This window comes from Sceloporus occidentalis, unplaced genomic scaffold (assembly GCF_023333645.1).
Source record: "Sceloporus occidentalis isolate IW3139 unplaced genomic scaffold, rSceOcc1.0.p SCAF_5, whole genome shotgun sequence".
Lineage (NCBI taxonomy): Eukaryota > Metazoa > Chordata > Lepidosauria > Squamata > Phrynosomatidae > Sceloporus > Sceloporus occidentalis.
Genome location: NW_028316985.1, coordinates 49800257 through 49822432, shown reverse-complemented (window position 1 = coordinate 49822432; position 22176 = coordinate 49800257). Strand labels below are relative to the sequence as shown.

At 36.5% G+C, this 22176-nt stretch overlaps 1 protein-coding gene across 6 annotated transcripts in view; it reads left to right on the top strand.

Moving 5' to 3' along the window:
• METTL25 (methyltransferase like 25) overlaps positions 1-22176 on the top strand; it is a 51043-nt gene that overhangs the window by 6347 nt on the left and 22520 nt on the right. For 5 of the 6 annotated variants that reach the window (XR_016281227.1, XM_089524018.1, XM_089524016.1 and 2 more), the window contains exons 3-5: positions 2005-2111; positions 9903-10541; positions 13494-13638. Coding sequence is in view for 5 of the 6 variants with exons in the window: in XM_089524018.1 (XP_089380144.1) it covers positions 2005-2111; positions 9903-10541; positions 13494-13638 (891 nt within the window). In the remaining variant the exon portion in view is untranslated. Of the gene's footprint in view, positions 1-1135; positions 1188-2004; positions 2112-9902; positions 10542-13493; positions 13639-22176 lie in introns of all 6 variants that reach the window. The other variant, XM_089524021.1, reaches the window with a different exon arrangement.

Below are 22176 nucleotides of genomic sequence, written 5' to 3'. Positions count from 1 at the left end.
TAAAATAATTTTTGAGATAAAAAGTTGATCCAAATTAGCTGAACTTAGGTCCTTTTAAAATCAGTGTGAAATGTTAGTTGTTACTTAACTGAAGTTTCATTGAGTTGACTAGGAATAAAATACAGTTCTCTTAGTCTGGTCCGAACCTAAGATTGCTCTACAGAAACAGATGGCTATATCTGAACTTTATTGCTAATTGTTTACTTTATTATGGCCATAGTATCACAGGGACTGTTCAGATCAAGATTTCAGTGTGCATTCAGACTTCATGAAAACACATAGGTTAAAATAATAACATTTCATAAGTATCTTTATCCTAATAACACTGATCTTGAAGTAGCATTACAGTGTGTAAATCCACACAATAAACAGCAATAAACAACAAACCGCAACATCACCTTTCAAACAAGACAAGCATAAAGAAAACAACCAAAAAACCAAAAATATTGTGATGTTACTTGTCTATATCCAGTATGCAGTTCACTATATAGTCACCCCTCCGTTATCGCGGAGATCCATTCCAGACCCACCCACCCACTCCCCGGTGAAAACAGAAATACTCCAATATTCAAGCCCCATTGACTTGAATGGTGGTGCACCCTTGCGGTCACGCATCCCATTTTATGTCCCTCCGTTTGCACCTCACTTGTAATCGAGGGACACGGATTCGAAGTCAGCACAAACGGAGGGACAACTGTAGTTTACCAATTCTCTTCTTTTTTTCGTCTGTAGATTTCATTCTCTTTATAGATATATCTGCCTATTTCAAACAGTATCTTGCTAAAGATGAATAGGTTGACCTGGTATCCTCTTATTTCTGTCTTTGCATTTACATACTAAACAAATGACTATCACATTTCCCCAAATTTGTCATCCATCCTGTTTTCTCCTAATGATTTAACAGTAAACTTTTCCACCATAAATTATTTTAATTTAATCAATTAAGCTAATTAAGTAAATTAATTAGGTATTAGCATTTTGCTTTGTCCCAACTGGATGAATGTGTTTAAATATGCATAGAGTCCTTAAATATGTATACTTTTAAGAAAAAGAATAACTTTCGCTGTCATGATGTGTAAACATTTGCTGATTTTTCCTTTCCAACTTTGTGTTATACCAAATGCTGCTCTGGAAGATTTCCTTAACAACTTTGCTGAAATACAAAGGGAGTGCAAAAAGAAGGGAGGGTAGGAAAGTTTTACTTCCCATACAGAACTTCATAGTGCAGCCTTTTGGGTCCTTGCCAGAGGGAAGGCAAATCTAAACATTAGTCTTTTCTCATATGGACCTCAAAAGATGGTAGCAATACATATAAAAATGGCATGGCATGCTTACTACTTCTTTGTATTTTGTTCATTAATATATTTAATGTCCTCATTTGTCACTTGATAAAATGTTTATATATGCTAACAGGTCTTAGATATACTACCAAATGTTCAAAATTACATACCTGTTGGACTTTTGCATGGAAAATGTCAAGATACTTATGATTGCGATCCAGTTCTAAGTAAAGAAGTAATATTTTCTGGGAATTATTCCCAGCATGTTGTTATTAAAGAATGAGTTAGGTTATTGCCTGATGATTGCGGGATGGCAGTAATGTATGAAGTACAAGGAGGAGATTCTTCCTACAGGAAAGACTTCTAAGACATTTCTAAATTATGAATAGCCATAGTTTGAGAAAGAGATGCTCATGTAAAGCTTATAAATTAGATAGTATATTTAGTAAAAGGCTATTAAATATGCTATTTACCTTTTAATGACATTTGATTCTGATTTTTTGAGGCTTGTGATGTACAGTATTCCTGCCTGTTTTTGTTCAAGAGTATAATAATGTGAACACTGTATCTTTATTGAGAACTAATACAAAGCAAATATGACATATATGTATTAAGATCAATAGAAATCAGCTTTTGAGAGTTGCAATATTGTTGGTTATACAGTTAACCTGTAGATCCTAAAATTTAAACATTTTAAAGTTTATTTTTTCTTCATTTTGATGAGATGCACAGATGAAAACAGATGATTTTATGAATAATAAGAAGTCGCATGAAGTGCAGCTGATGTCAGAGTTAGTTGATGGCATAGCAAAATATTGTGGCTTAAGCCAGGTAAGAATTCTTATGATTTAATATTGTGTACTTTCTTTTCCCCAAAACTCCCATTATTTAAGTCCTGTTCATGGTCACGGTTTATGGAGAAGTTGGCTCCTATTCTAGGTCTGTCAAGAGAACCTTATGTCTAAATTTAGTTTTCTGCAGAGAATGAGCAGGATGACCAAAGAGAGTGAACTGAAAACCAGTCTGAGGGACAGCAACCCGGCCCCCGGCTCAAAAAGGTTACCTACTCCTGGACTAACTTATGCAATGCGGTATATATTCATGTATAATTCTAGAAATTTTAGCTTAAAAATTGACCCAAAAAGCTTGAGTCAGTGTAAGTACTGTACTTTAACTCTTATTAATTCTTATTTATCCCCCAGTCCCCGTCCCCTTGATTATTCTCTCATGCATCCATCCTTTAGGGTGAGCACAAACAGTTGGAATTTTGTAAGTTATTTAGCATTGTTTTCCTTTGCTTCACCCTTTAGATCCTTTGTTACATGCCCCTACGTTTTGCCCTCAGCTTATCCATGGCTCATATTAAAACCCATGATCGTGGCCACAAAACATGAAAATCTACCCTCAACTTATACATGAGGTCAGCATATAGTTGAATATATATGGGAGTTAGTTGTAAAGTAAACTTGAAGAAAGGTATCAGGATGGATTGATTTAAATCATAAACTATCAATGGATTGAAAAGTCTGATTTGAGAAAAGTTCCTATTTTGAAATGGACATGCTTCTTGAACAAGTACACACACTAAATAAAAGTTCAGTTTGATACTAATCAAACAATTATACAAAATAATAACATAATGGCTAGAATCCTATATATAGGAATAACCTCAAAGTTATACATTCATGATTCCTAAATATCCCCTTGTTTAGGGGATACATAGGGAATGTGAAGGTCACCCAGTCCCCACTTTCTTGATCAACAACTACTGTGATTGAAAAGAATTTGTTCCCTTTTTGCTCAGGAAGTAACTGGCTCATGTTCTTCTCCCCCCACCCCCACCCCGCTTGTGCAAGCAATCTTCAGTGAGGGACTTTGTTTCTGCCTATTGCAGCAGAAATGGCTTGTGCAAAGGGGTGGGAATGTCAGCCACTTCCCATGCATGGGGGAACAAGCCCCCGTTGATCATAGTGGTTGTTGACCAGTAAGTGGGTATTGTGGAGGTGCTTTACATGGTTACATAGTAATGTGAATAGAGGATTCCAGCCAAAATCTTTATGAAGTCATCATGGTTTTTCCACTGCATAATTAAGTTTTGCTTAACTTTTTTTCTTTACACATGCAAAGATATTAAGAGAATGTCTGGGAGGCAAAGGCTGCAATACTGTGTATGCCTGTTTAGAAGAAAATGCTGTTGAGTAAAGTGTAAACATATGTAAGAGTAGGCAGTAAGTCGCCAGATCTTTCCAGAAGCAACATCTGGTAATGACTGGAAAAAAAGAGAAATGAGCGTTCATCCAAGTGATGGGGAGTAAATGTTCCTGAATGTTTGTTTTGGTGCAATCATAAATATTAATAACTGAGAAATAAACATTGCTCAAATAGGAAGGGTGTAAGAAAATAGTACAAGACAACCTATATGGGCTCTTTTGATGACTGTGCTGAAATATAAGGTGGCCCTCCTGAATCTTTGTGCCTCTTTCCTTGGAACCAGGAGTCAGTCCAAGCATGTCTGCATTAGGGTAAGACTGATGCAGTTCATTGGGGTTCTCTATGTTAAATGTGTTTAGAGCTGTTGCCTTATATTTAATTACTGATTGTAACCCAAAGTTTTTGTATAATGGATCACTAAACATGAAATATAGACTCCTTAATATTACATTTTTAAGTTAAAACATGAGTGGAACTGCATTATTTGTTCAAAATTACAAATCCTTAACAGCCTTCTGATTCCATTGGAAGTAATCTCTAGGGGTTTGTTAAATGAGAGAGGGGGGAAAAAGAAAATTTGTTACCAGTTACTATTTTCTCATTTTTACATAAAAGTGTGACTTTGGGCAAGTCACATGCTCTCAGCCTCAGGGGCAATACTCCTATGAACAATTTTGCCAAGAAAACCCCATGATAGGTTCGCCTTAGGGTCACCATAAGTCAGAAAGGACTTGAAAGCACACAAGAACAACAAGAATAATGCCAAATATAATTTAGGTGTAGAATTATGATGTGTTATACACTACATAGGTGTTGCATTATATACACTTTAACTGTCATGACTGCATCCTGTCGAAACCTGGGGTTTGCAGTCCTGATGATGCTCCAGAATCATCTGGCACAAAAGTTTAAATATGTCAGAGAACTATAGATCCCAGGATTCCATAGGATTGAGCCATGGCAGTGAAAGTAGTATCAAAGGGCTGTAATAGTGCAATGTGAAACAGACCTGTGAAAAAGGAATACATGTTTTACAGAAGTACACAGACTCAGGGCACTGTTTATTTAAAGCATTTGTTTTTCACCTTGACCTATTAAGGCCCCTGAATCAATGTATAACAGTTAAAAACATTCATCCAACATATTAAATTTAAATGAATAAAGCCAATAAAAATGACTGGAAAACGGACTACCATTTCTTACGAAAAATGTTTTTAAAAAACAATAGTAATATAAACAGAGTTAAAACAGCCAGAGCAGCCACCCTTGTTCTTAAAAATTAAAGATCATATACAATAATACAGTCTTAGCTGCCTGCTGGAATTCAAGAGAGAATGGAGCCAGCCTAACTGTCTTTGAATGAGAATTTCAGAGCAAGGGTGCTGCAACAGAGAAAGCCCTGCCACATGTACTTAGCAGCATCACCTTCTGGGGTAATGAAGTACTCAATAAAGCCTTTGCTGACTATCTCAATTTTCTAGCAGGTTGATATGGAAGGGTAGGCAGGCTTTTGGATCTAATGTCCCTAAGCCATTTTTTAGGAGATTCTAGTTTACCAAAAAGCTGAAAATGTTGTTTCCTGTGCCTACAATTTATAATAGATTACGGAAGTGTTGTGCTGTTGTGGCAGTTATTGTGTTATATGACAAAATCAAAGGGCACAATAGAATACTTATTTTGGTCTGTTACAGACTGCCAAAATAAAGCTGCTTTGGGTCTCTTTGGCGGTATGCTGTTTAAATGATGCATGGATTCTAAGAGTCCGGAGGTCGCGCCAAAGCCACACTCCATTCCTAAGCACTGGAGTGCAGCTTTGGTGCAGCTTCCGGATTCTTAGGACCCATGCATCATTTAAATAGCATACCTCCAAAGAGACCCGAAGCAGCTTTATTTTGGCAGTCTGTAACAGGCCTTTGAAAGCAATTGCTTGAAACATGAACCAGCTGCTATAAACAATGGCTTGTTTGTTTATTTACTGTATTTCAACCACAAAGGCTCTCAGAGCAGTTTACAGACAGTTAATTAGACATTTTCCTGCCCTCAGGTTTACAATCTAAAAAGACATGACACAAAAGGAGAAGGGAATGGCAGTGGGGTAGGGGAATAAGTCCAGCGGTTCTTCTCTCCCTCCAATGGACCAGAGAGAAGGCTCTTCTTACTTTAGGCCAGGCCTGATGGCTTAGAGACTCTTCATTCCTCAGAATGCCAGAACAGCTTACCTTACCCAGACTTAAGGAGCATATTAACTATCGAGAAAAACTCCTCAGAACAAGTTTGTTCTTTGGCTCTGTCCAGAGTCCTGGAAGATCTGGACTTTGATGGAATACCCACCTAGTACAAACCCATTGAAGGTACACATCTGCAATTTGGCAGGGTTAATTCTGTCTTTAGGTACTATCATGTCTCCAAATTCCAAGTATTGGGACTCTCCCCCCCCCCCCCCGCCACACACACACACAATGATCATTTTGGTTTTTTGGACCAGCAGTATGGATTTCTGAGTCTTGATTTGCAGGTCTGGATCATAATGTTGTTTGACTCAGTATAGGCTGAATCAGGGCTAGAGTGAATCAAAACACCCAATTATACTCTGAATTGAATCAAGCAATCCTTGTATAGTCATAGTTGTCAGTCACTTCAATCAAGTGGTATTTTTTTCAGTCAGTTCATGGGCCCAATTCTTCCTCCAGTAGCCTCTGTATGGTTGCTGGTCACTAGGTTCATGACAATGCCAGCATGGAGCAAACTCACAGCATATGTGCCCTGAGAAAGCCAAACCTATCTACTTGGGAGAAACTATTTATTTATTCATGCAAATTCACATTAAAAATTCATATGCATTTGTATTCTTATAAAATATATCTACTTCCTGTGCACTACTCAGGATGGCCTACAAACTTCTAAGATCACAGTATCACAAAATGTAATAAAACTGCATTAAAAATGCAACTGACTTTGAAACCATGGGGAGCAGTCCCATTAAGCAGTAAATACTTGGCAGGAAAAAGCATAAAAACCACCTGGAGCAAGCTGTAGGGAGGGGAGCAAACTGTTTCACAATATTGGTGTATTCATTGTGGAGTGACTGAAGAAATCAGATGATATGAATAAACTGCATCCTCCTGCAACCACCACTTGGGGAACACAGCTGCATATACTAATGACTTGAAGTAAGTTTCTAGTGCCATGTAGAGGCTAACCTGAGAGTTAGATTGCCTGAAGTACCTTCTCAGTAACCCAGCTCCAAGAACTGGAAAACAGTACTAGGTATGATAACCTGGTATGATACACTGAACATGGCAAATAACCAAGAGAGAAAGTGCTTGAATATCTGTTGATTATGCAGAAGAAAGCAATCTCCCAATCCCAAATTGTCAAACTGGTTAGGCATTACTCCCTGGTAACTGATGGAAGTGTATAGGAAGACAAATAGAAAGCATTATTAAACATTCAGCCACTGAGAGAAAAAGCCTGACCATACAACTCAGAAACAGACCCAAGCCATTTAGGTCTTTAAAGGTGATGACCAACATATTGTACTCTGCCCAGAACCTAATAGGCAGCCAGTGGAACAATTTTAAGATAGGTATTATATGATTGCTTCTGGTTTTACCAGTAATTAACCTGGCTGCCATGTTCTGAACTAACTGCAGTTTCAGAACTAAGCATAAGGGTAGCCCCATGTAGAGTGCACTGCAGAAATCGAGTCATGAGGTTACCATCGCATGTACCACAGTTTCTAGGTCCCCTGGTTCCAGGAAAGGATGCAGCTGGCGTATCAGTTATTTCAGTTATTACTAAAATATATACATTGTTGATTAAACTATGCAGATTCTTTTGTGGTGTATAAGATAAAATATTATAAATCAAAATTACAATAGCATTAAAACCATTAAAACAAAACATTTTTCTTTCAAAATTTGTCCTTAACAATATCAATTGAACAGCTGTTTTCAGAACTAAAGTCTTAATTCTGACTTCCTCTTAAAATGTCTTGCCTTGTTATTTACAAGAACTATAGCTGGATGTCATATAAAACTCAGTAAAGATTTCATTATGTCTTGGAACTTTCATTTTAATACTTTATATTTGCCCTTCCAAGTTGAGCCAGTGGTTTTTCAGCAGGGAGTAGTTTCTCTCCCCAGTATGTTTTATTTAAGTGTGCATAACATAACTTTCATTGCACTTCCAAAGGCAACACAATTAAATATCTGTACGATACATATACCTTTTTTACATTGATTAAAATGTTTATAGAAATGCCAAAGCATTGCTGGCACATTAGCAGACACTAGGGGTCAGTAGAATACAAGCAATTATCTTTTGGGGATTCAGCCTTTAGTTCCCAGCACAGAAGTGGTAAACAGCATTTTGAAGTAACAATGAAAGTGATGAAGGAGCAGAGATTTTAAATTGCATTCATGTGCAGTGCTTTCCTTTTTCAATTGTTGGTAAACCATTTCATACGTTCTTTTTCCTTTGTTTTAGATGGAGGATAGATGTTATGGATTTCATGTAGTTGAGAGAGGAGTTTAAAAAAATAAAATAAAATTACAAGAGTGTCTTTGTTGAAGGCACACAACAACTGAGTATCTTCAGAAATCTTTGTATATAAACCAAATGTTTCTGGTATAATAAGTTCAACTTTTTATATATGAAACTATCAATCAGTTTTCTGTTGTCTATTCTGCTTCTTTTGGAAAATTCATATTTTGGAATAGTACTGATGACCAATACAGATTATAGTAGTGTGCTCCAAAATTATTCTTTCTCATAAGTTTCCCAGGCTAAGATTATTATTTGTACTAGATTCAGAACTTTGTTGTGTTCAAAAGTACTTCCATTAAAATAATAAGCTATTCTATTATATGTGTATGCGTGCATTGTTGCCTTATTACATCTCTGTGTAACTTTTTGTATAACCTAAACAAATACTAGACCAAATGTTAGTTGTATTTACTCTCTTTTCAAAATATGTATGTGATGTTCAGTGCCATAATAACTGGGGGGGGGGGGGGGGAATGACTGTTCTGCTTATGTAGCGAGGTGTGGTTCACCTTAATTGACGATAACAATAATAAAGATTTGTTTATGACAAGGAAAGATTATTAATACATCTCAATAAAAGCAGGATATATATGATTGAAAATCTACTTTCTAAACAAGAGAATCATTTTCTATAGTCACATATGTTTGGCTGTTAAACCTCTTGAAAATCTGGGAGAAGCTACTACATGTAGATGAAAGCAAGGGATAAATTAGTCTGGGACTTTTAAGTTGATATTCTGCCAAAAAGAGTACACTGAAGAAAAAGTTCTTTTTCTGTCTTCTCAATGTGGGAAGAGTGGATGATGTAGAAAGCAAGAATACAGAATTGGTGATTGTGTGGAGGTTAATTGCATGTGAGCAAGAAAATCTACATTCAAAACTTTACTTGCTCATAAGCTTACTAAGCTTAGCTTAGCCTAGCCTCAGCTTCTCATCTTCAGTGCTACCCTACTTTTTTCCCAGTGCTTACTGAATTAATGTGTGTATCATCTATAACAATTAAAATATGCTGTACAAATGTCTGTTTGAACCCAGATCTCCTTAGTTCATTTGCCCACTTCATTCAACAGTGAATGAACTTATGATGTCTCATGGGCTGGAGGGTGAATAATTCATGTTTGGCAGCTGTTGAATTTTATGATACTATCATTATCTTCCTACTATGTTATACTTTAGGGTGGCATAAGGGGAATGGCATACTAGATGCTAATTTTAAAATATTTGCTCCAAATCTAGAATTTTTAAAATTCTGATTATTCAGAATTGCCTGCATTTGAAGAAGCAAATCTTGGCTTAATAAACCGAAGTATGTGGACTTAATGTGCCCCCACACAACTGCTTTATTCGGTCTTAAAACTGTCTTCATATTCTGGCTTGTTTAGAAGCCATTAACTCTAGTTTTGTCATTCAAATGTAACTGAACTCTATGGTTAAGTGAAATGCCATAATTTTTCCACTAAGGCAGTGCTTCTCAATTATTTTCTGTCATGCCCCCCCTAGGAAGAAGAAAAAATTTTGCGCCCCCCGCGCGACTGTAAATAGTATCATTTGTCTATAAAATTGGTCAAACGAGCCCCCCCTTTATGGAGCCTCGCGCCCCCCCCGGGGGGTGCGCCCCACTATTTGAGAAGTATTGCACTAAGGTAAAGGGAGGAGCCAAAAGGCTAGATGCATGAGTTTCGTTCTTATCCCAAGTTGTTAAACTGAGGTTTGGTGATTCAAATATGGCTGCCAAATGTTGGAGACAGTTTGGAGTTATGGAAACTCTTGTTGATTTCTTCATTTTATTATGGTTTGCCACTTTTTGGTACTTTGGATACTACCGTATGTACAATTTTAAAAAAATCTCCTTGTTGTCTCTAGGTTATTGACCTGGGCTCTGGTAAAGGCTACCTGAGCTCCTTCTTGTCACTACAGTATAATCTGAAGGTTTATGGAATTGATTCCTCAAATACAAACACCCATGGAGCTAATGAAAGAAACAGGAAATTGAAGAAACACTGGAGAGCCTATCAAAGAAGGGCAAGAGCAAATGTCAGAGGCCAAGTATTGGAAGAGGCAAAGGAAAGGCCAGAGCAAGATAAAGAGGAATGTAAAGCAAATATCAGTGAAAATCTCTTAAGTACTAATAACAGTCTTCAAAGTCAGGCCCAGGTGGCTGCTCCAGATTCCACTCTTCTTCAAACAACTGATGTTTTCATAGACTCTGATATGTGTATTACTAACAAACAATATGAACTTCACTCTGGGGCTCAGCTGCAGTCTGATGAGAACAACATTCCAGAAAATGTATTTCTTAATATTTTGCCTTCTGATGCTGTAGAAACTGACTGTTCACCCAGAAGTAATTGCAGAGAGCTCTGTGAAGAGGAGAAAGAACGAAGAAAGATGGCTTCCCTTAAAGCGAAAGCAAGCAGGTCAAAAGAAGCCAACGTATATTCTCCATTAACTTCATACATCACAGCAGAAACAGAACTACGAGATATTGTTGAAGATCTGGAGGTTATTTTGTTTGGTAGAGGCTACCTAAACTGATGTTTGAATTTCCCCTCCCCTCCTTTTTTTTTTGCTAGAGTGTAAGCTGAAAATTCATGAATGAAGACTCTGTGGTATTTTTTTTAACACTATAAAGGAAATACACACACAATATTGCAAAAATATAGTTTTAGCTAAGTAGGATTTGAGTCATAATTGATATTTTTTGCCATCAGTATTCCTTGATGTACTATTCTGCTGTATAGAAAACAGGATGCAGATATATCCTGTATGAACTAACATTTCTTCAAATTCAGAAACCTTTTGACTAAAAAAGTTAATTTAGTGCCTTTTTTCTCTTATCCCTTGATGATCATTACATTTTTAAGAAGGCCTATATATTGCATGACAATACAGATGTTTTAATATTAAACTTACTTAACATTTTCAGTGTACAGAGTATATAAAACTAATAAAAGCAAAAGCAGATTCTATACTGGAACTTAAAGGTTCCCTAAGTAAAGTCAAAGGCAAAAGGTATTAATGGAACCAAGCTTTGACTTTAATATAATAAAACGGAACAAAATGTAGTTTTAAATTTCTCTACTGAGTTGAAGTTCCAGTACAGAAAAATTCAAAGTCTAGAGAAATGCTGAAAGGGATGATGAAAAAAAACTTTGTATATATTGCAGAACACAGCACTCTTCAAAAGTGCTGTCTATGAATCTATCAAACATGTTACAGGGATAAAATGTTAGAAAGACTGCTATACAACTCAACTTCCCATTTTTCTTATGTGCATCTTTTGCATCACATGGGAAAAAATTAGAAGAATGTATGGACAGTTACACATAAAATCTAGAAAGACATCGGCACTTCATTAATGAACCTTGAGTGGAATTTGTTGTCTAACAAAGGGGCAGTTCTCAGAGACTCCCCTCCTTGTAATCTCCCCATGTGCTTACCTCAAAATCTGCTTGGAGATTCTCCCATCTCTTACAAATCTTGAATTTTCTAATTAAAATAAACAGTTCAGAACTATAAATATGAATGATAATAACTGTACTTAGAAATGTATGCCAGTATTTTAGTTTCTTTTTAAATAATGTTGACTAGTTCAGATTGGAACTGCCCACAACTGTGGTTGGAAATTTTGTTTTGCTAGAGATAGCTTTCGCTGTTCCAAGTCCCAGCCTTGCATACTGTTCTGTGAGTTGACATCCTTCCATCCCAGTCACTGTGGCTGATATTCCATGTACTACTACTTCCTGTTCCACCAGGCTATCATCTAATACTGTTGTTGTTAATATTTCTTACCCGCCTATCCCCATGGATCATGTTGGGAACAACAACCAATTAACATACAGCATATAACACATAACATCAGTTAAAAGCACACATCAATTTAAAAGAACAAATAAGACCAGTTCACATTAAAACAATCCATGGTTTAAAAATCACAATGTAAAAATCATCCAGATAGGCCTATCCGAAGTGATTGGTCTTTAATGTTGTTTTAAAATCAGACAGCATATCCAGCTGTCAAATCTCTTTTGGCAGGTCATTCCTCAGACTAGGGGCGGCTAAAGAAAACAGCCTCCAGCTGACAGTTGCCAACCTAGTCTTGGCTGACTGGAGTAAATGTCTCCCACAGGATTGAGTGTATAGGGTGGATTGGGAGGAGGTGATCCCTTAAGTTACCGATACCCAAACCATGTAGGGCTTTAAAGGCAATAACCAATAATTTGTACCTTCCTTTGAAACAATTGATAGCCAGTATTGGTGTGATATGATCACTCACAGATGTAGCCATAACCAATCTGGCTGCTGCATTTTGAACTAACTGAAGTTTCTGAAATTGGTGCAGAGGTAGCCCAATGTACAGTGCATTTCAAAAGTCCAGCCTTGAAGTTGTCAGCATGTACACAACCATCTTTAGGTCCTTCACTTCTAGGTAGGTGTGCAGCTGGCGTAACAGTCAGAGGGAGTGTTTATTTATTTATTTATTTACAGTATTTATGCTCCGCTCTTCAGCCCTAAAGGCTCTCAGAGCAGCATACAATTATTATCATTTTTAATTGGACAGTTCCCTGCCCTCAGGCTTACAATATAACAATATAATATAATATATTGTAATTGAGATCTAATTGCATCTCTTCCCTGGGCCAGCCAAAAAGGGCAGGGATTGAAAGGATAAGTTGTCTTCCTTACTTGGCCCAGCAGGTTGTCCACATCAGTGGTACTCATCAATTGGAACTGATATAATGTAATCCTATAGAATTGCTGCATTTGACAGACTAGTCTCAAACAGGATGTAGAAATTGCCCAAGGTAACATGTCTGGGTGATGCCAATTCCAAGATCAGATCCATGAGCTTGGCCAAACAGTCTGTTAAGCAACTGGGTATATGGTGCACTAATCCCTACTCTATCCCTGGTCTTCAAGCTTGGGTATGCACACTCAGTGTGGTTCAGCTCCCTAACAGATACTCTATTCAGGCTAAGGGCCCAAACAGACAGACCAAAATCAAGCTACTTCAGGTCACTTTAGAGGTATGCTATTTAAATGATGCATGCTTCCTTAGAGGCTGGAAGCTGTGCCAAAGCTGCGCTCTAGTCCCTAGCACTGGAGCATGGCTTTGGCGCGGCTTGTGGCCTCTTAGGACGCATTCACCCTTTAAACAACATACTTCCAAAGTGATTTGGAGCAACTTTATTTTGGCCTGTCTGTTCAGGTCCAAAAATGGTTTTTATAGACTACAGCTACTCTCCATCTTCCTCTACTTCTGGTGCTAGGGTAGGAACATGGCAAATAACCTCTGACTTAGAGTGCTTGGGCTAGAATTTGTCCATAGACTATCATTTGCTGACCTCTAACCCAAAGTTACAAAATTTAGTGCATTTGATAGTGTTTTGCTTTTAGAGTTTCTGTAATCCTGCTTGCTCAGTTCTGAACTTGCTTTTTTTATGTCTGTTCCAGGACTGTATGCTTGTGGGTCTTCATACTTGTGGTGATCTTGCTTCGAGCACTCTACGACTTTTTAATGCTAAGTCTGAAATCAAGGCAGTTTGCAGTGTAGGTTGCTGCTACCATCTGCTATCAGAAGAGCATGAAATTCAGAAAGGTACAACTTTTTTCTACCTGAGCCAAGGTTTTTTTTTTCCTTTAAAAATGAGCTCTAATTAATAAATAGCTTTTGTTTCCCTCACTGACTCCTTTCCTACTGGTTTTAATTATATTTTGCAGGAGACTGACTTCTTAATGCCCCATGGCTTTTCCTGTTTTGCCACTCTTTTTCAGTATTTATACTTATCATAGGCTTGTTAATATAAAATGCTTTAATGTGGCTACAAAGGCAGCTGTTTTTATTCCACCTCAGTAAAAAATATGTGTTTGTTCATCATTATATTTCCATCCCCATAATGTTTATATCAGATTTTGCCCTCAGCAACATACACATAACATCTCTCTAATTCATAATACAGTAAGTTGTACATAATATGGTGCTGTTTACAATCATTTATGTATAAAGAAGTAACTAAAATTTAAAGGAAATGTTTGAAGTTCACATGGCTGCAAAAATGATTGCTCAGGCTGATTTACTCTATTCGGAACTGACCCCATATATGTATGTGTGTGTGTGCGCGCATGTGTATGTGCAGAAGTTTAAGTGATTAAATGTCTAATAAGGGAGTGTACAGTTTTACAGGATTTCATTCTAGAAAATATATTTATTTTAGAATGGAAAGAAAAATTATTCATGCCTAAAAGGGATCTGAAGTAGAAAAAATACAGAATATTTCCAGAATTTTCTTGCAGTTTACTACATGATTTCTTTATTAATAAAACAGGTTTGCTTTCATCTCTGCAGCTTTGCTTTGATTCATGCTGCAGAGAATCATATATGCACATTTTAGGTCTAGTTTTATTATACTACTGTAGAAAAAACAGATAAAAGACAAATGTTAGATTCACTAAATACATGGACATGTTATTTTGAAAAACTTCTTGGCCACAATCCAACATATTTGAGCACTTTCAAGCCCATTAATTTCAGTTAACGTAAATATTCTTAACTTTACTTTATATTTCTTTCCTTGTTTAGAAAGGGTCATATGGGTTCTGTGGGCATTTAAAGAAGCTACATATCTCTTGATTGGTTTTTGTGTCTGACCCTCCTGGTGCAATGAAAGAATCTTTTTCAGTTTCCCCTAGTATCCATATTAAAAAAATGCCTTTGATGCCATGGCAACTTCCAAAATGCTCCAAACGAAAAGATCAAAGCACTTGATTTCATTTCCATACCTTCTCTAAATGCAGCTATATGGGGGAACATGTTTGTAGTGTTTGAATGAATTTGTGAGATATCTGGCACATGGTGGTAAAGTATATAACAGATGTTCTTAACCAACATGAATGTTGAAACATTTAAAAATCATTATCTTAACTGAATCTCACTGACAGTTTTGTGGCTCTCTGACAGTCTCCCCCACTAAGTGACCAATTGAACATATAGATGGTGTTTGTTGAAGAAAGTACACAGAAGAAATTCAAAATTCTGGTTTTAATCTGTGTTTTTCCTCCGTTGAAGCACAAAGGAAAGCAGAAGTGTTTCTTTGTTGCTTAAATGAAAAACATTATTTCTGTTATGCTGTGAAAAGGTACATAAACTATCTTGATTCTTCTGTGTGCTGTAATGGGCAATGGGAACTGTATTTGTCTGTGGGCTCCCCTGTATACTCTGATATCATGATTCTAGATCTTGTTAAGAAATTAAAAGTAAACAAATTACTAGGTCCAGATTAAACCCATTACAAGAAAATCTCATGTGAAATTGCTGCTTTTTTAACAAGCAGTGTCCCTAAGTTTGGCCTTTTTATAGAGGAATGGAAAGCATCCAATGCAGTACCATTTCTAGGGATGTGGTAGTCCAGGAACGTAATAGACCAGTTTAATTAGTGTCTGTTATGCGTAAATTGGTGGAAAACATGATTAAAGATGAAATAGTCAACCTTGGGGAAGGACAAGTGATCCAGCAAGAAGGACTTCCAGGTACAGAATGGCCGATTGACATCTTTTTCATGGTGATCCACAAAGGAGAGAGTAGCAGTAGCTCTATTATTGATCTGGAGACAGGCTCCAACTGGTGATTTATCCCTCTGGACAAGGACAGTGGGAGGAATGACGACAAAGAGATCATCCATAAAGTTACAAAACCCTGGTCAAACTTGTGGGGACTGACATTCGACCACTACCAAAGTGGTGGGAGGGACTATGGGACCAATTTCATCAGCTCTTCCCACTACATGAGAGCCTTTATGGACACTAAGGCAGAAAACAGATGGGCAAAATGACGCAGTTTCTGCCCGTGACATTTAGATGATGCACACCCCAAACGTGGCCAGAAACCGTTCTGATGCCACGTCTTCCCAAAAGAACTTGTCCAAAAAGGAGTGGAAAAATCCAGTCCTTTTTGGCGGACCAATTCAAGACAGTGCTGTTGGCCCAAATCAGCCAGGTGCATGCAGTTGTACTAACAGCGCCGCAGTGGTCCTGCAGTGGTTCTTTTGGTCTGTCTGTTTCAGGTCTAAGCAACCATACTTTCTTCTTTTAAACTATATTTGTAGTAATAATGGTATTTAATGGATGAAAAGAAACCTTCAAACCTGTGGTTGTTATCAATTCCTGGGTAAGTGTTCTGCCTTTCGTATTACTGGATGAAATTTGGAAAATTACTGCTAAAAAGTTTTTTTTTTAATTAATCTTTATTACTTTCATTATCATACAAAAGGAAAAAGAAACACAAAACAATTCACGTACAAACAACTACCATAACATTAACAACAACAACACTAGCACAACATCTGACACTAAACTACCACATAAAAGTAACATATAACGAAAAGTGACTTCCTTGTCTTATGGGTTCTTCCTGTACGATGTTCCAAAAAGTAAATCTTAAATGCCTTCTGCATGATTATAATATCAAGTCACGTGTATTAGCCACATCATCCTAATTTTATTACACGGACGAAAATCCCAAAGGCCAATCTAGTCCAATTGTATAACTAGAATTTTTATGTTTCTTTAGATAAGTTATTAGAGGATTCCATATTGTTTGGAATAGGTCTATAGATTCTCCTTTCATTAGTTTAGTTAACTTATCCATTTCCATATATTAGTACAGCTTAAGATACCATTCGGATATTTTTGGACATTGTTCCCTTTTCCATTTTGAAGCAAACAATATTCTTGCTGCTGACACCATGTATAATAATATGGTTTCTAAACTGCTAAAAAGTTTTAAGATTGTAGAAATGGGAGCTTAATCAATGGGCTCTGTCACTGTTACACTGTATCAGAGGAGTTGCTGTGGAGAGAACAGTTAACTGCTTCCATGTCAAAATCTGGTTTTATAAAAGGACAAAGATTCAACCTGGGCAAGAGGATCTTGATTCAGCAATATGACAAGAATTTTAGCTGGAATGTAAATTGTTGTTCAATGATGTTATGAATTATATAATGAGATTTTAGAAAAGGAGATGGGGAAATGGAATTTTCAGGGGAAGAAATGGATGATGCAAGGAGCCAAGGAATGGAAGAACACAGAAAGTCAGCTTGAACTGTGACAAGAAAATCATAGTTGGAAGTTTGTGGTCAGAGCAGAGAGTTTTTGACAACCCAGAGGTGATCCTAGACAGAATTCAGATGATTCTGAAGAAGATTGGGGAACATTGGTTGTGGGGGGGGGGGTTGGGGGGACGGATCAAATTAAGAACGTTTTCTTTGGAGGAATTAGTTTTCCCTTAGGTACTGGTAATTGGATGAAAGGTGCCACTTTGTTTGACTAAGGTGATTTGGTAAAATGTTGTGGGTGAAATTCCAATAGGATAGAAAGAAATAAAGGCTAGGTTTGTTTGGATTTAAGACGTTAATATGGTTCTCATATGATATTGTTTTAAGATTTCAATAAGGGTTTTGCTATATGTGGTTGATTTAATGTAAAAAATAGGTAATAAAATAAAGTCTGTTGATTATTTACAAAGATTATCAAGACTGATCTATATGGGTTTTGAGTTCTTAAATGCCTAGAAGGGATAGGAATTTGAGTGGGGATATATAAAAAATGAAATTAAAGAAAGCCATAGAAAATAGAAAACAACAAATTTAAAAGGAGGTGAGATTTATATTTAAAATAAAGGAATTAAAGTAATTTCCTTTTTCTTTTTGTGGGGGATTGGTTGGGAGACACAGTTGATGATGCTATGTCAGAGTAGTGGTAAATGGGAACCTGAGTGGGTAATTTGACTAGCTTAATAGAAGTATTTGCATTTGAGATATAAAAGTACAGTATTTTATTTAGTTGAGAGAAAGACTAATAGTAATATATTACAAAGATTATTAATATGTAATAATAAATACATATTTATATGTTTGACATTCTGCTAGAGATTATATCTGATTGTAAAATACTTAATTTGGAAAGATGAATATTTGTAACATATAAAAAGAGATTGATTTTTTTAATATGAGAGAGATATTGATGAATCTTATGGTTTAGTACAGTTTAATAACTGCTGGGGAAAAAAGTTTGGCAATCACTTTCATCTTTCCTAGTTTCTAATTTTCTTTTCGTTACTTCTCTTATATTTATATTTGCTTTTCCCTTTTTAGATTTATTGCATTTTTCTTTGTATATTAGGCACTGTTGTTATTCTGTTTTTCTGTATCTGGAAAACTTTTAAGTATTTTTTTTAAAAGAAAAGGAGTTACCCAGTAGACAAGGGATAAGCAAAGTGTGGCCCTAGTGCCACATGGAGACCCCTGAGGCAGACCCTGTAGCTCCAAACTCCCTTGAACTGCCCTTTATAAAAATAGGCCTCAGGGATCCCCTTTTACTATTTAACATTAAAAGATGCTGTTTGTACATTTGTAGATGTACATTTCTAACCGTTTCCAGCTTTCTTCTGTTATTCAGTTTGGGGCATTTTTGTCCTTTTGTGTAGTTACCAGAGGGTCTCAGGAGTGACGTGCAACAGATGTGAAAGCTTCCTATGCCAAGGAGCTTTATTCTAAAAGAGAGAAGGAAAGAACAGATGTGGAGTAAGCAAGGGAAGAATAACACTAAATGGTTCAGCTAGGGTTGGACCTTGGCTGTGAAGTCCAGGGCCCTACATTTCATGGGACACACAAATGATCAATCAGAAGGTGGCAATGGTCAAAAGGTCTGGAGTTAGTATTAGCATGCCAGGGTTGCTGGGACTACCTCTGGTCATCAAATCTTACTTTTGAATCTTACTTTTAAACTTGTTTTATAGTTAGGGGCAATCCATTGAAGTTTGCACATGTTTTCAGATGCTCGTATTGTTAAGTTTTGTAACACAATGGTGCTTGCTGCCAAATATGTTTGCTGAGCAACAGGATAGCAGAAGTAAACTCTATTTTTCATCATAACGAGTGTAATCTGGAAAATTATACATACATGCTCAAATTAATTCCTGTTGCCAGGGTTGAATAGTTACTGTGTGTGTGTGTGTGTGTGTGTGTGTGTGTGTGTTCTAATGCATTAGGAATGTAGAAGCAGCTGTGAAGCATGGATTGGCATTGAGGATGGGGAGGAGAAATGTTAACTGTACACAGCAAAACTACTTGGTTGTCTAAATCCATTTTTTTCCACCCTGACCTTACTTCCAGGGTCTAAAATGATATAAGTGCACCACTGATGGCACATATTAGTTACAGTTGGGTTTTGCAACTATGTGAGCAGACATTTCAGAGGCTTCCCAGGAAATAATAAGATTTGAGTGCAATTTGAAGTAAGTAAGGGAGGTGATCAGATGGGGCTTGGAGACAGTTCCAAACAAGGGGCAACAGAGGAGAAAAGTTAGTATCATATTAAGGAATAGGAGACCTATTGTCCTATTGAGGATGGTGAATGCTTTAATAGACGAGAGCAAACAGATAGGGGAGTGGACATGGCACAGCTACGGAAATAAAGGACAAAAAACCTGGAGGATCCAGGAATATGAAATCTTTTTAGGGATTGCATTACATGGTCACAGTAATGAGAGAGTTGCGTCATTCTGGAGTAGAATGTTAAGCGTACATGAGTGGAGGAAGGTGCTAAGCAGACAGCTATTTAATGGTGGTGGGATTGAGTTCATGGCACCATTTTAATTACAAATATACTGACCAGTTAATGAAATCCCTAAACAGTTGAATTTGTACAAATAAATAACATCTGTCTTCTTTCAAAATTCATATTTTTTTCTTAGTTTTAAAGTTTAAAACAAGTTTTTCTGAGTTTTGAATTGGAAATAAAGACAGTAGCATTTTTAAGACAAATTGTGTTGGTTATTATTATTTTGCAAAATAGGGAGTTTTGATTAGCTAATAAAAAAAACAGGAAACCATCTACTCATTTGAACTTGTGTTTTCTGGTCTTGACTGTGTTAGGGAATCAAATACTTTTAATTCTGCACCCATAACAACTCTTGTGGACATAGGGCATTCTTGAACCCTGCAAGATTAGAAAATATGGTAGAAACCAATCTGCAAGTTTTTTTTCATCTGCTTGAAGAAAGGTTAAAGCTTTGTCAATAATATGCCATGAATACTTGAAGCATGAACACAATTTTGGTTTGCTACCTCTCAGTTTAGTAATCTTTATAATTAAATAGCTGATAAACTGTTGGTGCCAACCTTGTGAATTTAGCTGCTTCTGAGATATAGGTACCTTATCATTCACTGTTTATCTGTGGCCTGCATCCCTGCTAATAAGTGTATGATTAATTCAGAGAATTTTTAATATTCTTGGTAGGCTTTGGGTAATTTACATGAACAGCTGTATCTGATCTTCAGTCAGTTGTTTATATTTTGACAAGTTTGGCACAAATTTTATTTTCTGCCTTGGGACATTCCATCACTTCCCAGAAATGTCTGGAAATGGAAGTCTGAATACACTTTTGATTCTTAGAAGTCTGAAGATTTTGAAAATGCCGATTTATATATTGTTTTTAACCACCCTCAAGTCGATCCCAACTCATGGCAAACCTGTGGCTGAGACATCTTTAAAGAGTCCCTGTCCTCCACTGCTCTGCTTAATTCCTGAAAATTCACACCCATGACCTCCCTAATAGAGTCTATCCATCTAGCTTGCGGTCTTCCTTTTTTTCTACATCCTTCTATCTTTCCTAGCAAAATTGTCTTTTATAATCAGTCATGCCTTCTCATGATGTGTCCAAAGTACAGCAGTCTCGGTTTGATCATCTTGGCTTCCAAGGAGAGTTCAGGCTTGATCTTTTCAAGGACCCATTTATTTTTCTTTTTGGCTGTCCATGATATCCTCCACAGTCTTCTACATTAATATATACGTATTTTAAAATCATGAATATTTGACTTTATGTTGAACAACTAATATGTTAGAATTTCTTTTTATTCCAAATTTATTCCACATTTGTGCTGCTTAATATTTACTGTTTACAAAGTAGCAAATTGATATTACTTTAATTTATATTATTCATTTTGGAGACATTATTTTTAGAAATACAGAGCTTTAATTTGTATGTGTTTATTTATTGGTCAGTAGCATTATGAGTAGCAACAACACTAAGCAGTTTTTTTAAATCATTTGTATGGCTATCTGTGGATTAGATACTGAAACAGTTGGCCATGGTCCTGTGTCACATTTAGGATTTTCCCTCCCTAGTAATGCATCTAAACATGAGTATTTACTTTTTCCATTCATATTGATAGCTTCAGTACAATTTACATTGTGGGAAGTTTGGGGTTGTGCTTGCTAGTATCACTTAATAAATGATGTTGATAGCCTTCCTTCAGTAACAATAAATAGTACTCTGGCACTTTAAAGACTCATTAATTTATCCTAGCAGAACCATTTGTGAACTATAGACTAAAGGAGTTTGTATAATTTTCTGTTTTTCCGTACAAATCCATTTTCAGAAGGTTTCTTGAATGTTAAATGTGTAAACATCAATATATATTGAACCAATTCTTACAAAATAGCCTCTCCCCACATGTATTGCGGCCAATTGATTTGCATTGTAATTAGCTTGTGGCAAAGGGTTTTTTTTCAGGGGGGGAGGGTTGGTTATTGCTTTTTACAGTGCAGTGAGACTTTTAATTGTTTTAGAAAGGCATAAATTATTCTTAGGACCTGAATTTTTGAACTATGTAAGAAACATCTTTTTACTGTACAATAACATTCAACATCTACAAAACAGTGGCACCATCTTTCTACTGTAATATTCTAAACATGTTTTCCATGGGCACAGATTCCTCTTGACAGAAAGAAAGGAGAATATTGGGAAAGGGTACTATGTATCACTACTTTTTTCATATCTCACATTTAAGATGTTTTCAACTTCCAACAAAGGTAAAACAAGCTGAATTTGGTTGTAACTGGCAAGTTTTACCTGTTAAGTCCTTAAACCTATCTCCAGATATGACAGTGCAGAGGCCTGATAGACTCAATACAATCACCCTACAGAATAGCTTGACGTCTTGTACAGAACAGAGGTGGCTTAGATCTCAGTAATAGTTACTTGCCTGCTGTTAATGCATAAAGAACGTTTTATTGCCTGGCTTCTACTGCCCTTTTCCTCAGTTCCCTCATAGCTGAGAAAGGGATATGGCCTTTACT